The sequence below is a fragment of the Quercus suber genome, unplaced genomic scaffold (assembly GCF_002906115.3).
Source record: "Quercus suber isolate HL8 unplaced genomic scaffold, Cork oak 2.0 scaffold_137, whole genome shotgun sequence".
In the NCBI taxonomy this organism is placed as follows: domain Eukaryota; kingdom Viridiplantae; phylum Streptophyta; class Magnoliopsida; order Fagales; family Fagaceae; genus Quercus; species Quercus suber.
The window spans coordinates 743,424-764,494 of record NW_027069599.1 but is presented as its reverse complement, the minus strand read 5'-3'; the positions used below and the strand labels follow the sequence as shown (position 1 = coordinate 764,494).

Genomic DNA, 21,071 nt, shown 5'->3' with positions numbered 1-21,071 from the left:
CTATAAAATAATTGTCAAATACTTACTTCTCGAGGTGTGGTGTCTTCACTCTCCATGTGTAACCTTTTTAATTTTTAATTTTAATTTTTTTTTTAAAATTAAACACTTAGTCTTAGATTGGTTATGACCAAATATTGGTGTTGTAGTTTAGTCCTTTTAAGTAATTTACACCTGAAACAATAGTTTTAGACAAGCATTCTCCAAATACTCATTTGACAAAAATACCACGTTTTTCACGAGTTTGAATGAACACTTATATGTAATTTTAAAAATCACTTTTCCAAAATGCAAAATTTAATGTTTTTTTTTTTTTTTTAAATGTTCTTCTACAAATAGACCCAAGGAATAGAGATGATTTGATAGAACCTTTTACTATTTCGAAATTAAAATTGACTGCTAGATTTTATAGTTTATACTGGGTTATTCTTTTCACTAATTTTTTTCTTAATGAAACGTTGAAAATTATTTTAATTAGGATTGTAGATTTTCAATTACAGTGATGGAATCAATTTTTTTTTTTTAACAAGCAATGCATCTATACATTCCAAGACCTCCCTTTATTACTTACAAAAAACAAAATATGGCTTTAATCAAAGCGTGGTCTCATAAGATATCCTCTCCCACATTATTGGTGTGCATTGATCATATGGGGATTGGGTTTAAGGTACTTTTCAACCTAATCTAAACCCTTTGAGTTTGTAAATCCCCAGCCCTACATAACATGAAGTGATTGGGTTAAGTTGTGTCATTTTTAGTTGTGACAATTTTCTTATGCCTTTTTTTGCTGAATGACAATTTTCTTATGCCTAATAAAACAGAAAGGAATAAATTTAGTGAACAAATTTAAAAAGCATACTGTAGGGTCTCGATTTATAGCTCCAGCCTAAAAGATATAGGATGTAAGCCCAATAAGTCCAACATAAAAAATTTGTAGAGAGTGGGTGAAAGAACTGGGCGGTTTGTGAACTAAACAACAGTTAATCAAGGTTTTAAAAGATGAATAAACGCAAAAACAAACTTTAGACTTCAATATATTGATGTCCGAGGAGATTAAAAGTTAATACAATTCTTAGAACTACAATCAATCTTCCTTCTTTTTTACTTTCAATTTTTTCCGATCCCCCACTCATGAGAAGCCCTTCACATTTATATGGTTTTCTTTTTGTTTATCTTGATCGTACACTTGTTCTTCATCCAAGCATTCACTTGAGTATATAATTTATGGAAATGGTCTAAGTTGGCCATATAATTTATAAAGGCCTCTTGCGTGTAAGTTGTATTTCACCCTCCTTGTATCAAGGATGAACACGGTTTGAGGAAAACGACAAAAAAAAAGAAAAAGAAAAAGAAAAAGAAAAAGGCAGAGGCAGCACTTTAGATGTACAAGTCACCTGGGCTGATACGCCCTCACCTTCCGTGGTCCCATATGTGAGAGAGAGAGAGTGAGAGAGGACATATAAAAAGCCTGGCCCATTACCCTTAGAAAATTTAGCCTACACTGTACACTTACCAATGGCCAAAAAATCTGTTAATAATGCGTCCAAGCGGTAGCTATTTCAGGACTTTGGCGTCCGAATCAATAAAACTAGTGCGCTCACCAAAAATATGTAACCTGCCATTTCTAGCTTAGCTAGCCCATGGTTTTGGCGTTTTGCTATTAAAAATACCAGGGCCTCTACTGCCAACTGCCTGTGGTTTTCTACTTTCCAGGTTACCCTCCTTAAAATATTGACCTCCCTACCTATATAAGGAAAGAAACCCCCCTACTATTAACCCCTCAACAACAACAACAACAACAACAAAATTAAAACCATCAATTTCTTACACACAACCTTGAATTGAATTCATTACCAGGAACCCAAATTCAAAAAAAGCTTAAACTTAACAAATATGAATTCAGCTTGCAAAGCTTGGATTGTGGCATCAAGCATAGCTGCAGTGGAGACCCTGAAAGACCAAGGGGTGTGCAGGTGGAATTTTGTTATGAGGTCAGTACATCAACATGCCAAGAACAATATCAGGTCTTATTATCAGGCTAAGAAGCTGTCTGCTCAGTCTTCTTCTGCTATTTCTAATACCATTATGCGGTCCAAGGAAGAGTCTATGAGAAAAGTCCTGGATTTGAGCTGCTGGGGTCCCAATACCATTAGATTTTAGTGTGTTGTTTCAAGATATGTAATCCCATTTTTCCGTGAGATGATTCCTAGCTTCATTAGAGATTTTAAAAATGTCTGTACTTGCCATTATTGTTTATCTTATTAAAGCAAATTAATGGTCAAATTTCTATTATATGAGCTTAATTACCTCCCCACATCTTTGTTTCATGTAATTTTTACTTCTTATTTCTCTTATAAATTCCTCCTATAAATTCTTTATATATATATATATATATATACACGCACACATATAATTGACAGATTTTTGGCCATGTGATTGTGAATGCCATGATGGAGAAAATGGTTTTGTGTGAAGCACATCACAAGTAGCATTGTTCTTCAACTCTGTTGGATTGATCTAAAGATGTGCCGAAAATATGAATCATGAAACCATTTCCTGATCAATGTAATAGATTTTTCCAGAAATATCCCTAATGTGTAATGACACAAATAGGCTATCAAGTTCCGGACCTGTTTTGTGAAGAGTTATGGAGCGGGTATCCGGTTCCCACTCTAAATTGCTTCAATTACAATGTCATTAAATACGACATCATTCTGTTAAAAGGAAAAAAAGGGAAAACGAGATCTTGATTTTCTAATTCATTGGGTGGAAAAAAAAGAAAAAAGAAAAAAAAGAAAGACGGTACTGATATTAATTTAAAAGGAAAAAAAAAAAAAACCCGAAATTCCAAAACTTGGCAAAATTGGTTGGGGGTGGTATGGTATCCACCGAAAAAAGAACATTGTTTGCATGGTTTTAAAAATTGATACTTGGAAAGAGCCAAAAAAGAAACTAATTACTGAATTTCTGGTTGAAACGATGATGTTATAAATAATTTTATTATTATTTATTTTATTTATATAAATAATTAATAATTTTTTTTAATACTAAAACTAACAAACTAATAGTAATAAATATGTTTCCTTAACAAACATAAAAGTATATAACATTTTTTTTTATAGAATTTAACATAATAACATTACAGAGGACGGACCAAAAAAAAAAAAAACAAAAGAATATTATAAATAAAATTTTATATTCTTGTCTTTGGCCCCAAATTTTTATGAGCTTTCAAAACGGAAAATGTTTTGAATTTTCTAAAGTTTACTAATATTCAATAGGTGCTAACCTTCAAGAAAGCAAATGCAACACCCTTGTCCTCACCTTTTTTTTTTTTCTAAACAATACCCTTGACCTTACTGATGACGGACAAGGTGGCTATTTTCATAAAATAATTATCTGCTTCTACAGAAAACCCCCCTTTACAATTTTTTTTTTTTTTCCCTTTACATTTTTTATTGCAATTTATTTTCACTGGCAGAAATCAAAGAAAGATTTAATCACGTTTCTGTTAACAGATACTTTAAAATGGCTAAATAAAAATCATTTGAATCTCTCTCAGTTCAGCTTTATCCTGTTCAAATCCGACCAAATTCAATTCATTCTATAACCCAAATATACCCATAAAAAAGGAAGATAAAAACAAAGAGGAACATGTCACAAATATACAAATATTAGCAATTCTCGGCAAAAACGACTATTCAAGTTGAATACTAAAAAGCTCCGACTGCTGTCCTAAATCGACCATTAGTAAAATGAAATTGGTAGGGATAAGTATAACAGACAAAAATTTGGGATGAAGCAATTTATATTGATTCAAAACTTGGCCTTATATTTACAAGAAGTGTAGGGGGATCAGTTAGGACCCCAACAACTCAAATACATGACATTTCTCAAAGACTCTTCACTCTGCTTTAGCTTCTCGTTGTTCACTTTACTACATATAGCCGAGGAAGACTGGGCTGAGAGTTTCTTGGCTTGATAGTATGATCTGATATTGTTCTTCGCATGCTGTTGCAGTGACCTTAGAGGATAGTTCCATCTGCAAACACCTTGGTCTTTCAAGCCTCAACTGCACCAATACTAGCTGCCACCATCCAAGAAGCTTTACTTGTTGCACTCATACTGCTTTCTTGCTCTAAATTGGATCTGAAATAAATGGGAATTTGGAAGTTCGGAAGATGTAAAATAGATTTTGGGTTTCGAATTTTGATGGTGCCCAATGTAAGGAAATGGATTTTATATAATGGGTGAAGATAGTGGCGGGTGAGAAGGTTTGGGGCAAAACTATAGGCAGTTTTGCCAGCAGTTTGGGAGAAAACCCTGGTATTTGGACTCCAAAACCATTTGCTTAGCTCATACGGCCCCTCAGAACAGACAAAAACGGAGCCTATTCGGACACTAGCGGTAGTGGGTATGACAAATGGATAAAGAAATGATAGGTGGGGTTGCTATGTCCTTTTATCCTTTTTTTTTCTTTTTTTTCTTTTTTTTCTTTTTTTTTTTGCGCTGAAAAGGTTGGCGGGGCTGCTTCATCTCGCTTTGTTTTGCCTTTTGCTTTTGTCGAGTAATAAAAGGAGGTATGGGGGATTAGAATTATAGCTGCATACTATTCGAAAACATTTTTATTTGATTAGAGTAATAGAAAAATTTTAAGCCCAAGTAAAAAGGAAAAAAGTTCAATCTTTTGATAAATAAATAAAAATAGAGTCAAATTTAGAAAAGTTGTTCCCAGCACCCAAAATTATTGTATTTTGGTGAAGACCTTTACTATCATACCAAGACATGACCTCTAGACTCTAGAATTATCTTAAAATGATTAATAATAATAAATCTAGAGTTCTATTTGGATTTCATAATACAATCATGTACCAAATACGGAGATTAGATGTTGAAGAATTACACTCAACTCCCACTATTTTTTTTTTCTCAATTTAGATTTTGAGCTCCATTTTAGAGAGTGGCGGGTTGTGGCTTAAAAATTAGATTCTAACCAACCCAACCGATATCCACACCACCAATAGCCTCGGTTCTCCGTCATATGAAGAGATATTCGATTAGATCTCAACAGATCCACCAGGATCTCATGGGATCTTGGCGAGATCCACGAGATCTTGCCGAGATCCATCAAGGTCTAGTGTAGATCCAGTGAGACCTCATTGAGATCTCTCCAAATCTTGCGAGATATGACAAGATCTCTCCAAATTTAGAGTATTTTAGCCATATATGACCGAATTTTGTCCAATTCTGGGGAATACCAGCCAGATCTTCTCCTCCTTAACTCCAACCAAGATGGACACCACCTGATGCATATCTGACCAGTTCGAACCAACTACTTCACCAGTCTCCGGCAGGTGTTAAACATTTCACCCGATTTGGTCGAATGGTCACAAGTTAGGCATAAATCTGACCAAAACCAACTCGTGGACATCCTTAATTAGGTGATTTACCTAGAACCCAAGATATTTCTTTTGGACCCATAGAATAATTAAGTGACTTACCTGGAAAGCTGGAACCCAAGATATTTCTTTTGTGCCCATAGAATCAATGCATTAGTCGACTCTAGCACAAACAATCATGGTTTTAAAAACTGGACCAAATCGGTCGGTCTAACCAATTCAACTGAGAATCGGCCTTCAATCCGGTTATAGGTAAAAACCAAAAATCCATCAAAACTGGGAAAATTCAGAAACCGGTCAGTTCAACAGAAAAATCGAGAACCGGTACAGTCGAATCAGTTAAGGGCTAGTTGGGTTGTCCACTTAAACTACACAGTTTTTTTGACTTATTCTCAGCCTAAACTGCATCATTTGTACAAAGGAAACCTAGAAATTATCCTAAACACCTATTCAGATTCTCACGCCTCTCTAATCTCTATCTCACGCCTCTATCTCACTCTCATGATGAGAATCTCACCTCACTCAACTCTCAAGCTCAAGGTGAGGCCTAATTTTTTTTTTTTTTTCCCCTTCTCATAGCCTCTATTCTGCTTCTCATCCTCATAATCACGATCTGCTAGACTGCTTCTGGTTTTTTTTTTTTTCCTTTGTCTCGGTCTCGGTCTCGCCCTCTCTGCTTCAGTGGCTTCATCAATCATCAGGTATGAAACTTATTTTCCTTTTTCCTTTGCTTTTGATTTTTGATTACTTGATTTTGAATTTCTGAAATCTTGGTTTTTTTTTTTTTTGTGTCTCGTTCTCACCCTCTATGCTTCAATGGCTTCATCAATCATCAGGTATTGAACTTATCTTCTTTTTCCTTTGCTTTTGATTTTTCATTACTTGATTCTAAATTTCTGAAATCTGGGTTTTTCTTTTTCTTTGGTCCGTCCTCTGTGCTCTGCTTCATCAGGTATTTTGATTATTTTCCTTTTTCTTTTGCTTTTGATTGTTGATTCTATTTCTTTCATTTGATAATTTTCTCTACTTTTGTTTTTTTTTTTTTGGTCCGTCNTAATAAAGCAGCGAAATAATAAAAGACACAATGATATGATCACCTAGGAAACCACACGGTAAAAACCTGGGGAGGATTTGACCTAGCTATCCTCAAGGTAAAAAGCATATCCACTAGAAAGAATCGAAGTTCAAACAAAAGGACTACAAGCTCCCCGCTCGACTTCCTAATGCTACCCACCAGTAGAACTTACTGACACGACCACGTGCAAGCTCCGAATCCACGAACTCCTTCTTTCTTTGGCCTTTGCAAAACACAAACACCCAAGTCTGTGACTTTGAGATCCCACTCAAAGGTTTATCAACACAAACTCTCTTGTTTGTGACTCCAAGACCACCCTTGAAGGTTTAGATCATCAACACCTTTGATGACTAGAGAAGGCAACAACTTCTACAACACCGGATCTTGAGATTCTTCAAGGAATAGCACCGGTAGAAAACATAAGAGAGATTTTGGGTACAAAACCCTAAAAATTCAAAGAGGCACAAGAGGCACTCTAATCTCTCTAAAAAGCTCTAAAAACCCTACCTAGGTTAGCTTATGATGTCCTTTAAATACTGGAAAAAACAGCTCGCGATTTGGGCTTCAAACAAATAAGTTATGGCCTTTTTACGTTTGCTGATTTTCCTGATATGCGATTTTCGATCAATCGAAAATTAGATTGGATCGATCAAACCAACCAGCTTGTAACTCATTTGTTTTTATCCTGAACTTGAAGTTTTTGTCTTGGGCTTCAATGTAGACCATTCTAAACCAATGAGACTTAGTTTTTGTCATGTTTTGTCATGGTTTGCCAACATTACAAACTCAAAACCTAACAATCTCCCCCTTTGGCAATCCGTGACAAAACACACATACAACATAATGCCCATATACAATAAAATGCCCAAATACATCACACATCCCAATCTAAGACTCCTAACCTAGAAGTTGCAAGAAGAGGTAGAAGGTCTTGATCAGAATGTACCTGTCTTTCCTGAAACACTCAACAAACACATCACCGCATGTGTGGAAAGAAGACATATAAACAATAATATCAAACAGAATATTAAAAAAAATTCTAACTCTCCCCCTAAGTTAGATGCATCAAAATGTTTTTATATTCTCCCCCTAAACAAAACAAACAGGTCATCTATGGCTCCCCCTTTTTGTCACGTATTGACAAAGACTACCTAATTAGAAGATAGACAGAAAACATACGTAACAGAGTAAGAGAAAATAGAGACAACTCCCCCTATGGAGAGCAACAACTTCCCCTAAGAATCACAAAGGTTTAAAAAAAATTTCTCCCCCTAAAAAAATAGGAAAAACAAAACAAGTTTTGGGAAAAACAGTTTTGGGGAAAAATAAAGGAGGAGGGGGAAAATCAGCAGCAGCAGCAGCACCAACAGGATCAGGTACATTCTCACCAGCAGGACCAAAGTTAAAAACACACAAACCAAAGTTAAAAACAAGGTGAGGATACACATGAAGAAAAAATATTCTCTCTTTTAATAAAATGCAAACATGGCACTATTTGACCCATAAACAATTGCATGAGTAGAGAAAATATTTGCACATTGATTATCTATCATATCTCTTAAGAAAAATATTTTCTACAATTCACACATAAGAAATAGCATATACTAGAATGTACAAAACTTAGAAATTAATCAACCAATTTTTAAATCAAGTTGAGTACCCAATTTAGCAAAGTGTATGCATGCTATGTGTGAAAACAATGAGAGATATAACTGTAAAACTGCAAGATAGATACAAAATCAATGCAATGCATGTGAATCCTAAACACAAGTGATGCATAAAAAATTTTGGTAAAGAACACAGAAACTGAAAATTTTTCAGTTTCGATCGATCAAGTATCAATCAAACATCAATCGAGTCAGGCAGACTCAGACCAAAAATTTTAATTGCAATTTCGATTGATCGAAAAACAAGTTCAATCGATCGAAAATCTGGAAAAATCAGATTTTTGGAAAACAGAGCATTTTAATGCTGAAACTCCTCAAAGCACATTGTTTTATAAAAAATGCATAAGTATGAGACGAAAAGTTTTTCAAAAATACTTGAATTCAATCAAGATCTTCCAAAATCAAGATTTTCAATCAAATTGTCCTTAAAGCGCAAACATTAAACACATTGTGCATTAAAATCAAGGAACTTTTAATCTTGGATGGCCACAACAAGATCACATACAATAAAATGTACCAAGTTTAACAAAGAGTAACTTGTGTAGTGTGTGCAACTAGCAAAAGCTTGAGATACATGTGAGGTGATATGTGAATAGCAATTAATCACAAAGTCTACACAATCCATCACATAGAATTTAAAAGAGACTATCACCTAAAGAGTTACATCCTATAACTTCCACATCTCCTAGAACAAAAGCTTGCAATCATGTAAGTTTCTTGCATTTTTGCCTCTTATTTGTATGAAATGGCATTTAGCCTAATAGTACACACCGGTTTGAATTAAGTGAATTGGCATCAAGCCTAATAGTAAACACCAGTTTTAATTTAATTGAGGCTACACCTTATGTTCTTTTTGTGCATGTGCTACACTTTCTCGAGCACAGAATCTTATGATATGCACTAAGGTGTTCATGATTGGCTAGTGAACAGTGGTGAGATGGTTATTTATGCCTTTCTCAAAAGGATCAAGTTTGACAGTCAAATAACATGTGACTTCAAGATTAAGACAAAGTGATAAACACCATAAACATCTTTCCCACACAACATGCACTACAAAGTTTCAACTAGTAAAGTGCAATAATTAAGCTCATCCGAGCTAAACAAGGTACATAACTTGTTATGTAAAGATAAGATGGTCAACCTTGATTTCAAATCCATGATATGAAATACAAAACACAAAAATTCTTTTTGGTTTAAAAAAAATTTATGACCAAAAACAAAAAGCACACATTATGCTAATGAACAATGCAAATACAATGCATGACAATGTTTAACTAAGTTATAGAGGGTACACAAACAAGAAATATCAATTTCTTAATTAACCCTTGAGTACATGTACAAACTAGTACATACTCACACAAAATCAGAAATAGCTTAGGCACAAACCATTCAAGTTTCTCCACAATGTCAAGCATGTTCTAAATCAAGAGAGAGATATTATAACTCATGTAATCCTCAAGAAAAATAAAACAAGACACAAAATAAAATATTTTTGTCTTTTTGAAATTTTTCAATGTTTTTGGATTTTTTTTTTAATAAAAACAACCAAAAAAAAAAACACAAACAAAAACAAAAACAAAACATGTCCACAAATAATTGAAAGAATTAAATCAAGGACAAGTTAGTAACACTCACCTTGGAGAATCTTTTCTCACCCATCTAGCACGAGTCTTCGGCTTTGTAGGTGAAAATCCATGTGAAGCAGAGTGTATTGAGAGATTATACCAAACTTCTGAGAGAGACTGAAATCCTGCAAATTCTTTTCACAAGCCAACAAGCTCTAATTTTTCAAAAGAATATGAAACAATTTATATGGACTTATGGCAGGAGAAATATCATCACATATCCTAGATTGAAACACAGAATGCTTAAATTTCAATTTATGACAATTAGGACGAATGTGACCGGAGACACCACAAAAGTGACAAACAGGAACAAATTTAGGAACATCAGTATTCCTAACAACAAGTCTAGTCCCAGATTTAGGTTTTTGCCTCAACAAAGAACAATTTGGTCTAATATGACCAACAACACCACAAAGGTGACAGGTAGGCACAAAAACAGATTTCTTTTGCACACTAGCAGCAGGTTTAGACATAGGTTTAGAAACTTCAGCGTTAACATCAAAACTTTTACCTTTGTCTAACTAGCAAAATAATCATTTTCTTTATTATTCCTCTTGAAAGGAGGGATATAAACTTTCTCAGTTTTAGGCTTAAGAAAAACAGAAACACTTCTGTTATCAACAGCAGGCTTGACACTAGTCAAATCTTTAATTTTAGCTATAGATTCAACTAACTCTTATGTCCAAGCTTTTCATCTTCTCATCTTGAGAGGAAATTTGATTTCTCAAAAATTCATTCTTTTTATTAGACTCATCTAATCTCACAATCAAATCCTCTTTTCAAGATTAGCCAATTTTAACTCTTCTTTAAATTTCTTAGAAATTTTCAAAGATTTAGATAATTCCTTACGAAGAGTTTCAAAAGCATCAAAAAAATCAACAGAAACAATAGTGTCCTTTTTATTCAAAACATCACAGGCATCAATAAAATCAGCAGAAGCATGAGCAGAAACATGATCAGAAAGACAATTCAAATTATCCATAACAACAAGGGTCAAGGATCAGCTCTTAGATCAAAAGATCTACAACAAGAAGAGCTACCTGCTCTGATACCACTTGAATGGTTTTAGACCCCTTAAAACAACCAGATTGGTTAGCCTAGATTAATTAGCCAAGTTGTTACTTAGTAATTATGCAATTCTAGGTTAAAGCAATCAAATAATCATATCAAAATAATAAAGCAGCGAATAATAAAAGACACAATGATATGATCACCTCAGGAAACACACGGTAAAAACCTGGGGAGGATTTGACCTAGCTATCCTCAAGGTAAAAAGCATATCCACTAGAAAGAATCGAAGTTCAAACAAAAGGACTACAAGCTCCCCGCTCGACTTCCTAATGCTACCCACCAGTAGAACTTACTGACACGACCACGTGCAAGCTGCCGAATCCACGGACTCCTTCTTTCTTTGGCCTTTGCAAAACACAAACACCCACGTCTGTGACTTTGAGATCTCACTCAAAGGTTTATCAATACAAACTCTCCTGTTTGTGACTCCAATACCACCCTTGAAGGTTTAGATCATCAACACCTTTGATGACTAGAGAAGACAACAACTTCTACAATACCGGATCTTGAGATTCTTCAAGGAATAGCACTGGTAGAAAACATAAGAGAGCTTTTAGGTACAAAACCCTAAAAATTCAAAGAGGCACAAGAGGCACTCTAATCTCTCTAAAAAGCTCTAAAAACCCTACCTAGGGTTAGCTTATGATGTCCTTTAAATACTGGAAAAAACAACTCGCGATTTGAGCTTCAAATGAATAAGTTATGGCCTTTTTACGTTTGCTGATTTTCCTGATACGCGATTTTCGATCAATCGAAAATTAGATTGGATCGATCGAACCAACCAGCTTGTAACTCATTTGTTTTTATCCTGAACTTGAAGTTTTTGTCTTGGGCTTCAATGTAGACCATTCTAAACTAATGAGACTTAGTTTTTGTCATGTTTTGTCATGGTTTGCCAACATTACAAACTCAAAACCTAAACACTCAACCCACCAATGGCCAAAAAATCCAGATCTACCCACCACCTGTGAGCCCACTACCACTGCCACCAACACCATTGATCTCCACCTCTACTGAGTGAGTTGTCTTTCTCCACCTCCATCGCTAGTCTCCACCGCCGATCTGAGCCCCTCCACTACCTTACTCCGATCTGAACCCATCCCCAATCTGAACCACCACCTCCACTACTAATTTGCAACCACCACTTCCACCACCACCACCACACCTTATCTAACCCTTCATTCTCTCTCTTTAACCCAAATCAAACCCATATAGGAAAAGAGAGAAAGATAGAAAACTAAAGAGAGCTGAGAGAAGAGATCAAGAGCCGAAAGAGAGGGGAAAATGAAAATTAACCCACCGCCGAGAGAGAGAGAGAGAGAGAGAGAGAGAGAGAGAGCAAAGCACCATCTGAGCAAGGAGCTTGGGGGCATTTGGGTTTATGTTTGGGTTTGAGCATAATCAAGAGCTAAAGAGAATGGCGTCAATCAGAGAAAGAAAAAAAAAGCACCACAACCATTTTTTGATATGATTATTTGATTGCTTTAACCTAGAATTGCATAATTTGACTAAGTAACAACTTGGCTAATTAATCTAGGCTAACCAATCTGGTTGTTTTAAGGGGTCTAAAACCGTTCAGGTGGGGTTTGAAGGTGATGGATCGATGGAGGATTTTCTTGGTCTATTGTTGTGTTTGGTTGAGTTTTGATGTTTGGTGTTTGGTTGGTTGGGTCCGGTAGAGATGTTTTAGTGTTTTAGTTGAGATGTTGTGTTTTGGTATTTTTGTGATTGTTGGGTTTTGGTCTCACTTGAAGATTGTTGTGTGTTTTGCGTGTTTGGTTGCTAAGAAAATGCAAGAAGAGAAACAATGGGAGAAACTTATAGATGTGGGTTGGTGTTCTTGTTCAAGAAACTTTTAAATCTTAATTCTTGTGAATTTTGGTTTTTAATTCTGTTTTTATTTTTTTTTATTTAGTTAAAATTAATAAATTAATTTTTTAAATTTATATGCTGATGTGTTATGGGTGATGTGAATTTTTAATAATATTTAAGTCCTCTGTTAGCCACCTCAGATATTTCCAACTGATGACTGACGGAAAAAACCAAAATAACACGCGCTAATTTATTTAGGGACTAAAAGTGGTGAAATTAAAATATAGGGAGCAAATGGAAAAAAACTAAAATGTAGGGACTAAAAGTGTATTTATGCCATTAAGAAATAATTAAGATTCAAAAACAAATTAATTTATGAAATATAAATATAGTATCTATTTAGTATTCACAAAATATATTAAAAAAAACAAATAATTGTTTCTTAATACATTTCAACTCAATCATTTATGACATAATAAATTGGAATTGGAAGTTATTTTAAATTCTCAAAATCATATTTGATTAACTTTGTATTAAAATTTTCAACAACTTCTCTTTTGATGTACTACAAAATCAACGATTTGTTAAAATATTATTGGAAAAGTTAGTTTTGATAATATTTATGAGTGAAAATGTTCGTTCGAAATTTGCAATAGAAATTGTAAGAATAAATACTAATGCAACCACTTTGAAAATATAGTAATAGTTTATTGATTTTCAATTCTTGAGCAGCCATTGGCACGATTTAAAAAGTATTAATTTTTTTTTTGAAGTGCAAATGTCCTACTACATATGCTTTTCGTGGTGAAGTTTCATTTTCAATACTATTTTTTTTTTCATAATTTGTGAATCCTTGCAAATAAAAATTATTAACTGGTAAACAAATATTATCAATTCTAATTAGATTCATGTACCTCTCGAGAATTCAAAGTTAAGAATAAGTCTATGTTTACTAAACTGGAGATTTAAATCTTGTAATTTAGAATTTACTACAAAATAAAAATCTAATAAATAATAATACACAATTATAAAGCCATTTTACTCATTGGAGAAAAATAAGTGTTAAACAATCCTTTGAGTGGAGTTAGATAGCACATCAACACCCATATCTCAAAATTCTAAACTTTTAATTTTTGGTCCTAAATAAGTAAATAACCAAATATCATATGAAATCATAGTTCTTATATATAAAGAAAAGTTTATATGTATATATATATATACACACACACACACACATATAGTTCTATGAGTAAAGATAGATTTTTTTTTTTTTTTTGTTTGTTTGATTGTTTCGAAAGAGAGCGATGGATCATATATATGGGTTAGGTGGACACTTCAATATTTTTGGTTTTTGAGGGACTAATTTCCAATTTGGAGGGGGGGAGGGGGGGGAGGGGGTTAGGGGAGTATGAGTTTTCAATCCAAATCTCTATCAAACTACATTGTTGTATCAGTATTATTATTAGACTATTATTAGATTAACATTTTTTTTTTTTGAGGAAAAATGATTAGGTTAACTAGGTTCTATAAATGATTCCCGTTACCACAATATTATTCACTCTTTTAGCAATATATTAGGCCACATATTTTAGCTTCAACATTAAACTTTCATAAGCACAAAAAACAAATACTTAAAACTGGAAATAGGGGGAAAAAAAAAGCCAACATACTGGACAAAAGCCTATGTGCAAGTGCACATGGGCATCCTGGTTAATAAACAAATTAGACTCTCCCCCCTCCCACAGTTTTCTCCCCATTTTGGGGAGAAAACTATCTGGTGGACTCGGGGAGTAAACACTCGGGCTCTACCCTTTCTTTTCCCTCTCTTCCTCCCAACCAAATCCTCCAAAAAGTTTTTTTTTTTCATCCTCCCTAAAATCCCCCTACCAAACACACCCTTAGTGTTCTTGTTGTACCTTTGCCTCTATTTCACCTCTACTTCTCCTTATGTTTATGTTACATCATTGTCGTCATGCACTTGTTCTTTGATCTCTCTTTGCCTTACTTAACCAACAACTTGCTCATGCCTGAATGGCTCAAGCTCAGTTGCTAATTGACGCATTTAACCACAACTTCTTCATCTCTTTATCTTTTCTCCAATCTCCACGATCCAACCAAATGAAGCACTGACTTTTCTTTCTTTTAGGCCATGTTTGGTTTGACAAAAAATATTTTCCAACTATAAAATAATTGTCAAATACTTACTTCTCGAGGTGTGGTGTCTTCACTCTCCATGTGTAACCTTTTTAATTTTTAATTTTTAATTTTTTTTTTAAATTAAACACTTAGTCTTAGATTGGTTATGACCAAATATTGGTGTTGTAGTTTAGTCCTTTTAAGTAATTTGCACCTGAAACAATAGTTTTAGACAAGCATTCTCCAAATACTCATTTGACAAAAATACCACATTTTTCATGAGTTTGAACGAACACTTATATGTAATTTTAAAAATCACTTTTCCAAAAGGCAAAATTTAATGTCGTGTTTAAAAAAAAAAAAATGTTCTTCTACAAATAGACCCAAGGAATAGAGATGATTTGATACAACCTTTTACTATTTCAAAATTAAAATTGACTGCTAGATTTTATAGTTTATACTGGGTTATTCTTTTCACTAATTTTTTTTTCTTAATGAAACGTTGAAAATTATTTTAATTAGGATTATAGATTTTCAATTACAGTGATGGAATCAATTTGGTTTTTTACAAGCAATGCATCTATACATTCCAAGACCTCCTCTTATTACTTACAAAAAACAAAATATGGCTTTAATCAAAGGGTGGTCTCATAAGATATCCTCTCCCACATTATTGGTGTGCATTGATCATATGGGGATTGGGTTTAAGGTACTTTTCAACCTAATCTAAACCCTTTGAGTTTGTAAATCCCCAACCCTACATAACATGAAGTGATTGGATTAAGTTGTGTCATTTTTAGTTGTGACAATTTTCTTATGCCTTTTTTTGCTGAATGACAATTTTCTTATGGCTAATAAATTAGAAGGGAATAAATTTAGTGAACAAATTTAAAAAGCATATTGTAGGGTCTCGATTTGTAGCTCTAGCCCAAAAGATATGGGATGTAAGCCCAATAAGCCCAATACAATAAATTTGTAGAGAGTGGGTGAAAGAACTGGGCGGTTTGTGAACTAAACAACAGTTAATTAAGGTTTTAAAAGATGAATAAACGCAAAAAAAAAAAAAACTTCAAACTTCAATATATTGATGTCCGAGGAGATTAAAAGTTAATACGATTCTTAGAAGTTAGAACTACAATCAATCTTCCTTCTTTTTTACTTTCAATTTTTCCCGATCCCCCACTCATGAGAAGCCCTTCACATTTATATCGTTTTCTTTTTGTCTATCTTGATCGTACACTTGTTCTTCGTCCAAGTATTCACTTGAGTATATGTCCCATCAGGTATCTTCTCTGGTTCTCCATGAGTGGTGGTAGCTGAGGCTGCACTGTTCAGGAGTCTTTTCCACATAAATGTGACCATAAAAGTTGTTGCAGTACATTTAATGCGGTGGTAACAGTTTTTTCTTTAGATATTTCTCCATTGTTATCACCTTTATACATGTTATACGTGTATGAAGTTCATCCTTATCGTTAGAACTTCCTGGAAGATTGCCCAAGCTGCCCAAGTATTTGCTTTACCAGTATTCTTCATATCCGAGAAGGATAATCTCTTCGGACTATATTTCTTTATCACTTCTTTACGTGATTTTCCACTCTAGAGTCTTTTTCAATTATTTACTCATTCTCGGACGGACCCCCATCCTCATATAGGGCCCAAGGCCCAATATGTGAATTTGGGCTTTTATCCCCACACATATAATTTAAATTAATGAACAAATTTAAAAAGCATATAATTTTTAAAATATTAACAGAATGGATTGGGTCCATTACTTGGGTTAAAAATCTCGCCAACCTAAACTTGAGCTTCAAAAGTTTGCTATCAATTCAACTCATCAACCCTTGAAAATTGTTTCTCCCAAAAAAAAAAAAAAATCCTTGAAAAATTAACCCGACTCTCGGTAGGATTTGATTAGATCAAAAATTATCGAATCCGTGGGTTAAAAGTTTCAACTTGAAAGCAGGCCCCTTTAAGTCTGCTTCATAATAAAACGAATAATAGCAACCCCACCTATCATTTCTTTATCCATTTGTCATACCCACTACCGCTAGTGTCCGAATAGGCTCCGTTTTTGTCTGTTCTGAGGGGCCGTATGAGCTAAGCAAATGGTTTTGGAGTCCAAATACCAGGGTTTTCTCCCAAACTGCTGGCAAAACTGCCTATAGTTTTGCTCCCAAAACCTTCTCACCCGCCACTATCTTCACCCATTATATAAAATCCATTTCCTTACATTGGGCACCATCAAAATTCGAAACCCAAAATCTATTTTACATCTTCCGAACTTCCAAATTCCCATTTATTTCAGATCCAATTTAGAGCAAGAAAGCAGTATGAGTGCAACAAGTAAAGCTTCTTGGATGGTGGCAGCTAGTATTGGTGCAGTTGAGGCCTTGAAAGACCAAGGTGTTTGCAGATGGAACTATCCTCTAAGGTCACTGCAACAGCATGCGAAGAACAATATCAGATCATACTATCAAGCCAAGAAACTCTCAGCCCAGTCTTCCTCGGCTATATGTAGTAAAGTGAACAACGAGAAGCTAAAGCAGAGTGAAGAGTCTTTGAGAAATGTCATGTATTTGAGTTGTTGGGGTCCTAACTGATCCCCCCTACACTTCTTGTAAATATAAGGCCAAGTTTTGAATCAATATAAATTGCTTCATCCCAAATTTTTGTCTGTTATACTTATCCCTACCAATTTCATTTTACTAATGGTCGATTTAGGACAGCAGTCGGAGCTTTTTAGTATTCAACTTGAATAGTCGTTTTTGCCGAGAATTGCTAATATTTGTATATTTGTGACATGTTCCTCTTTGTTTTTATCTTCCTTTTTTATGGGTATATTTGGGTTATAGAATGAATTGAATTTGGTCGGATTTGAACAGGATAAAGCTGAACTGAGAGAGATTCAAATGATTTTTATTTAGCCATTTTAAAGTATCTGTTAACAGAAACGTGATTAAATCTTTCTTTGATTTCTGCCAGTGAAAATAAATTGCAATCAAAAAATGTAAAGGGAAAAAAAAAAAAAAATTGTAAAGGGGGGTTTTCTGTAGAAGCAGATAATTATTTTATGAAAATAGCCACCTTGTCCGTCATCAGTAAGGTCAAGGGTATTGTTTAGAAAAAAAAAAAAAGGTGAGGACAAGGGTGTTGCATTTGCTTTCTTGAAGGTTAGCACCTATTGAATATTAGTAAACTTTAGAAAATTCAAAACATTTTCCGTTTTGAAAGCTCATAAAAATTTGGGGCCAAAGACAAGAATATAAAATTTTATTTATAATTTTTTGAATTTTATTTATAATTTTTTGTATTACTTCTGGAAAAAAATTATTAAAAAAAAAAAAAATTGGAGGGCCATCCTGTGGATGGAACCAGAATTTTGCCTTGGAGAAAGTCAAAACAAGAACAACAAATTTTGATAATACAATTAAGAAAGGCAAAAATGCATTTTAGTTCCTACATTTTGGTTTTTTTTTTTTTTTAAATTTATTTATTTTGGTCCCTATATTTTAATTTTACCATTTTTAGCCACAAAATTAGCTGTAGACTTAGGTTACAAACTTATTTAATATCTTTTTATTGATGGTGAATTTTGACAAATCCACCATTAGATTACATCTTTTTCTTATATTCTCAATGCTTGCAAAATTTTAAGAAAATTAAAGATCAACAACTATATCATCAATAAATTTTTTAAATTGTAAGTTTTTATAATTTAAAATTATGCACAACATATAAGCATATAGATTATATAGTAAATGATATCTAATTGACACAAAATTCAACATGTGTATTAAGGGCGTAAAGAACATGCAATTCAATGGTTAGATTTTCAAAATATGTCGTAATATTTATTTTATTGAATAAGTTTGTAGCCTTAAGCTACAACCAATTTTGTAGCTAAACTTTGTCCCTAAATCATTTAGCGCGTGTTATTTTGGTCCTTTTCGCTAGTCAACAGTTGAAAATATTTGAGGTGGCAAACGGAGTGCACTGTTGATACAGTAAATGCTGACGTGACGAATAAAATAATAATAAAAAATTTTATTTGTTATTTAATAAGTTCCAAGTCAACATAAAATAATAATTAAAAAAAGACATTTTCATGTTTTTTCTAAATTCTTTTAAAACAAAATAAGATAATTAAAAAAAAAAATTCTTTCATTGTTTTTTTTAAGGAACGTGTTCATGTTCCTCGTGTTCATCCCCTGAACATGAATCATATTCTTAGATCAATAAGAGTTAAACTTTATTACAAACCCAGAAAAAATTCATACAATCATAATAAAAACTTTAACCCAAAACTTCCTTATTAAAAACCGATTCCCCCAACCCTTCTAAAACATTCTCCAAGCTTCCCCTCTCTTCCAAAACTCAAAGCTTCCTCTCTCTCTTTCAAAACACAGGGATCTGTCTCTTCCAAAACATGTTCATGGCCGAAGGCTTCGAGCTTTACCTCCTTGCTCATCGCCACCACCACCACCACAAATGGTTGTGGTGCTTTTTTTTCTTTCTCTGACTGACCCATTCTCTTTAGCTCTTGATTATGCTCAAACCCAAACCTAAACCCAAATGCCCCAAGCTCCTTGCTTAGATCGGTGCTTTGCTCTCTCTCTCTCTCGGTAGTGGGTTAATTTTCATTTTCCCTTCTCTTTGGCTCTCGATCTCTTTCTCAGCTTTCTTTTAGTTTTCTATCTTTCTCTCTTTTTCCTATATGGGTTTGATTTGGGTTAAAGAGAGAGAATGAGGGTTAGATTGGTAGTGGTGGAAGTGGTGGTTGCAAATTAGTAGTGGAGGTGGTGGTTGCAGATTGGTAGTAAGGTAGTGGAGGGGCTCAGATCAACATTGGAGACTAGTGATGGAGGTGGAGAAAGACAGACTCAGCTCAGTAGAGGTGGAGATCAATGGTGTTGGTTAGGTTTTATGGGTTTAGGTGGCAGTGGTCAACTGGGCTCATAGGTGGTTGGTAGATCTAGATTTTTTGGCCATTGGTGGGGTTTGAAGTTGGTGGATCGATGGAGGATTTTCTTGGTCTATTGTTGTGTTTGGTTGGGTTTTGATGTTTGGTGTTTAGTTGGTTGGGTCCGGTAGAGATGCTTTAGTGTCTTGGTTGAGATGTTGTGTTTTGATATTTTTGTGATTGTTGGGTTTTGGTCTCATTTGAAGATTGTTGTGTGTTTTGCATGTTTGGTTGCTCAAAAAATGCAAGAAGAGAAACAATGGGAGAAACTTATAGATGTGGGTTGGTGTTCTTGTTCAAGAAACCTTTAAATCTTAATTCTTGTGAATTTTGGTTTTTAATTCTGTTTTTATTTTTTTTATTTAGTTAAAATTAATAGATTAATTTTTTAAATTTATATGCTGATGTGTCATGGGTGATGTGAATTTTTAATAATATTTAAGTTCTCCGTTAACCACCTCAGATATTTCCAACTGTTGACTGACGGAAAAAACCAAAATAACATGCGCTAATTTATTTAGGGACTAAAAGTGGTGAAATTAAAATGTAGGGAGCAAATGGAAAAAAACTAAAATGTAGGAACTAAAAGTGTATTTATGCCATTAAGAAATAATTAAGATTCAAAAACAAATTAATTCATGAAATATAAATATAGTATCTATTTAGTATTCACAAAATATATTAAAAAAAAACAAATAATTGTTTCTTAATACATTTCAACTCAATCATTTATGATATAATAATTTGGAATTGGAAGTGTAGGGCCCGTAGGCCTGATAGCCTCGGCCCATCGGGTATTAGGCCCAAGGCCAACGCCGAGGAGGACTGACCAGTCAAGGCTAAGTTAGACAAAGCCTCTTTTGTGACCCACGCCGAGGACCTGTTCGTCCTCGGCATTCTAAGGATAATCTTTGGGAGGGGACAAGCTCAGAGCAAGCTGTCACATTCGCACTTAATGCATTCACCTAACCCCTCTGGCTGCATTAATGGGGATATAACCCCTTAGCAGGGCAATGTTGGTCAGAGTGAACCACTTGAGTACTGATAAGGCCTCTGATGGGACAGACGACCAGAAAAGAGGCAAGTGGATGATCAACAGATGGACGAAGGAGATAGGAAGATGAAGACTATATAAGTAAAGCAAGTAAAGTAAAGGTGGGGGGGGGGGAGGGGGGGGGGGAAAGAGAGAACAAAAAGGTCTCCTCGGCCACAGGCCGAGGAGCATTCCCCCATTTGTAAAGAAAACTCTTAGTATTTTTTTTATAAAGAAAGTTCATGCTTGGTGATCGACGGCCAGCGCCTAAACCTTTAACCCACTCTCTATAAATT

The 21,071-nt window shown here is 34.3% G+C and overlaps 2 protein-coding genes and 1 pseudogene across 2 annotated transcripts; 2 read left to right on the top strand and 1 right to left on the bottom strand.

The window, feature by feature from the left end:
• Positions 1–1,669: 1,669 nt before the first annotated feature.
• Positions 1,670–2,300, top strand: LOC112001059 (uncharacterized). The gene has a single exon (XM_024033222.2). The coding sequence runs from the start codon at positions 1,891–1,893 to the stop codon at positions 2,155–2,157; it is 267 nt and encodes an 88-aa protein (XP_023888990.2). The 5' UTR covers positions 1,670–1,890; the 3' UTR covers positions 2,158–2,300.
• Positions 2,301–3,787: 1,487 nt separating this feature from the next.
• Positions 3,788–4,269, bottom strand: LOC112001052 (uncharacterized; annotated as a pseudogene).
• A 12,645-nt stretch (positions 4,270–16,914) lies between these two features.
• Positions 16,915–17,448, top strand: LOC112001053 (uncharacterized). The gene has a single exon (XM_024033216.2). It carries the CDS (start codon positions 17,113–17,115, stop codon positions 17,380–17,382), a length of 270 nt encoding a protein of 89 aa, XP_023888984.1. The 5' UTR covers positions 16,915–17,112; the 3' UTR covers positions 17,383–17,448.
• The last annotated feature ends 3,623 nt before the right edge of the window (positions 17,449–21,071 follow it).

What these genes read in the sequence shown, in the direction of transcription:
- LOC112001059 (XM_024033222.2), top strand. Translation starts at nt 1,891, where the DNA reads ATGAATTCAGCTTGCAAAGCTTGGATTGTGGCATCAAGCATAGCTGCA.
- LOC112001053 (XM_024033216.2), top strand. Translation starts at nt 17,113, where the DNA reads ATGAGTGCAACAAGTAAAGCTTCTTGGATGGTGGCAGCTAGTATTGGT.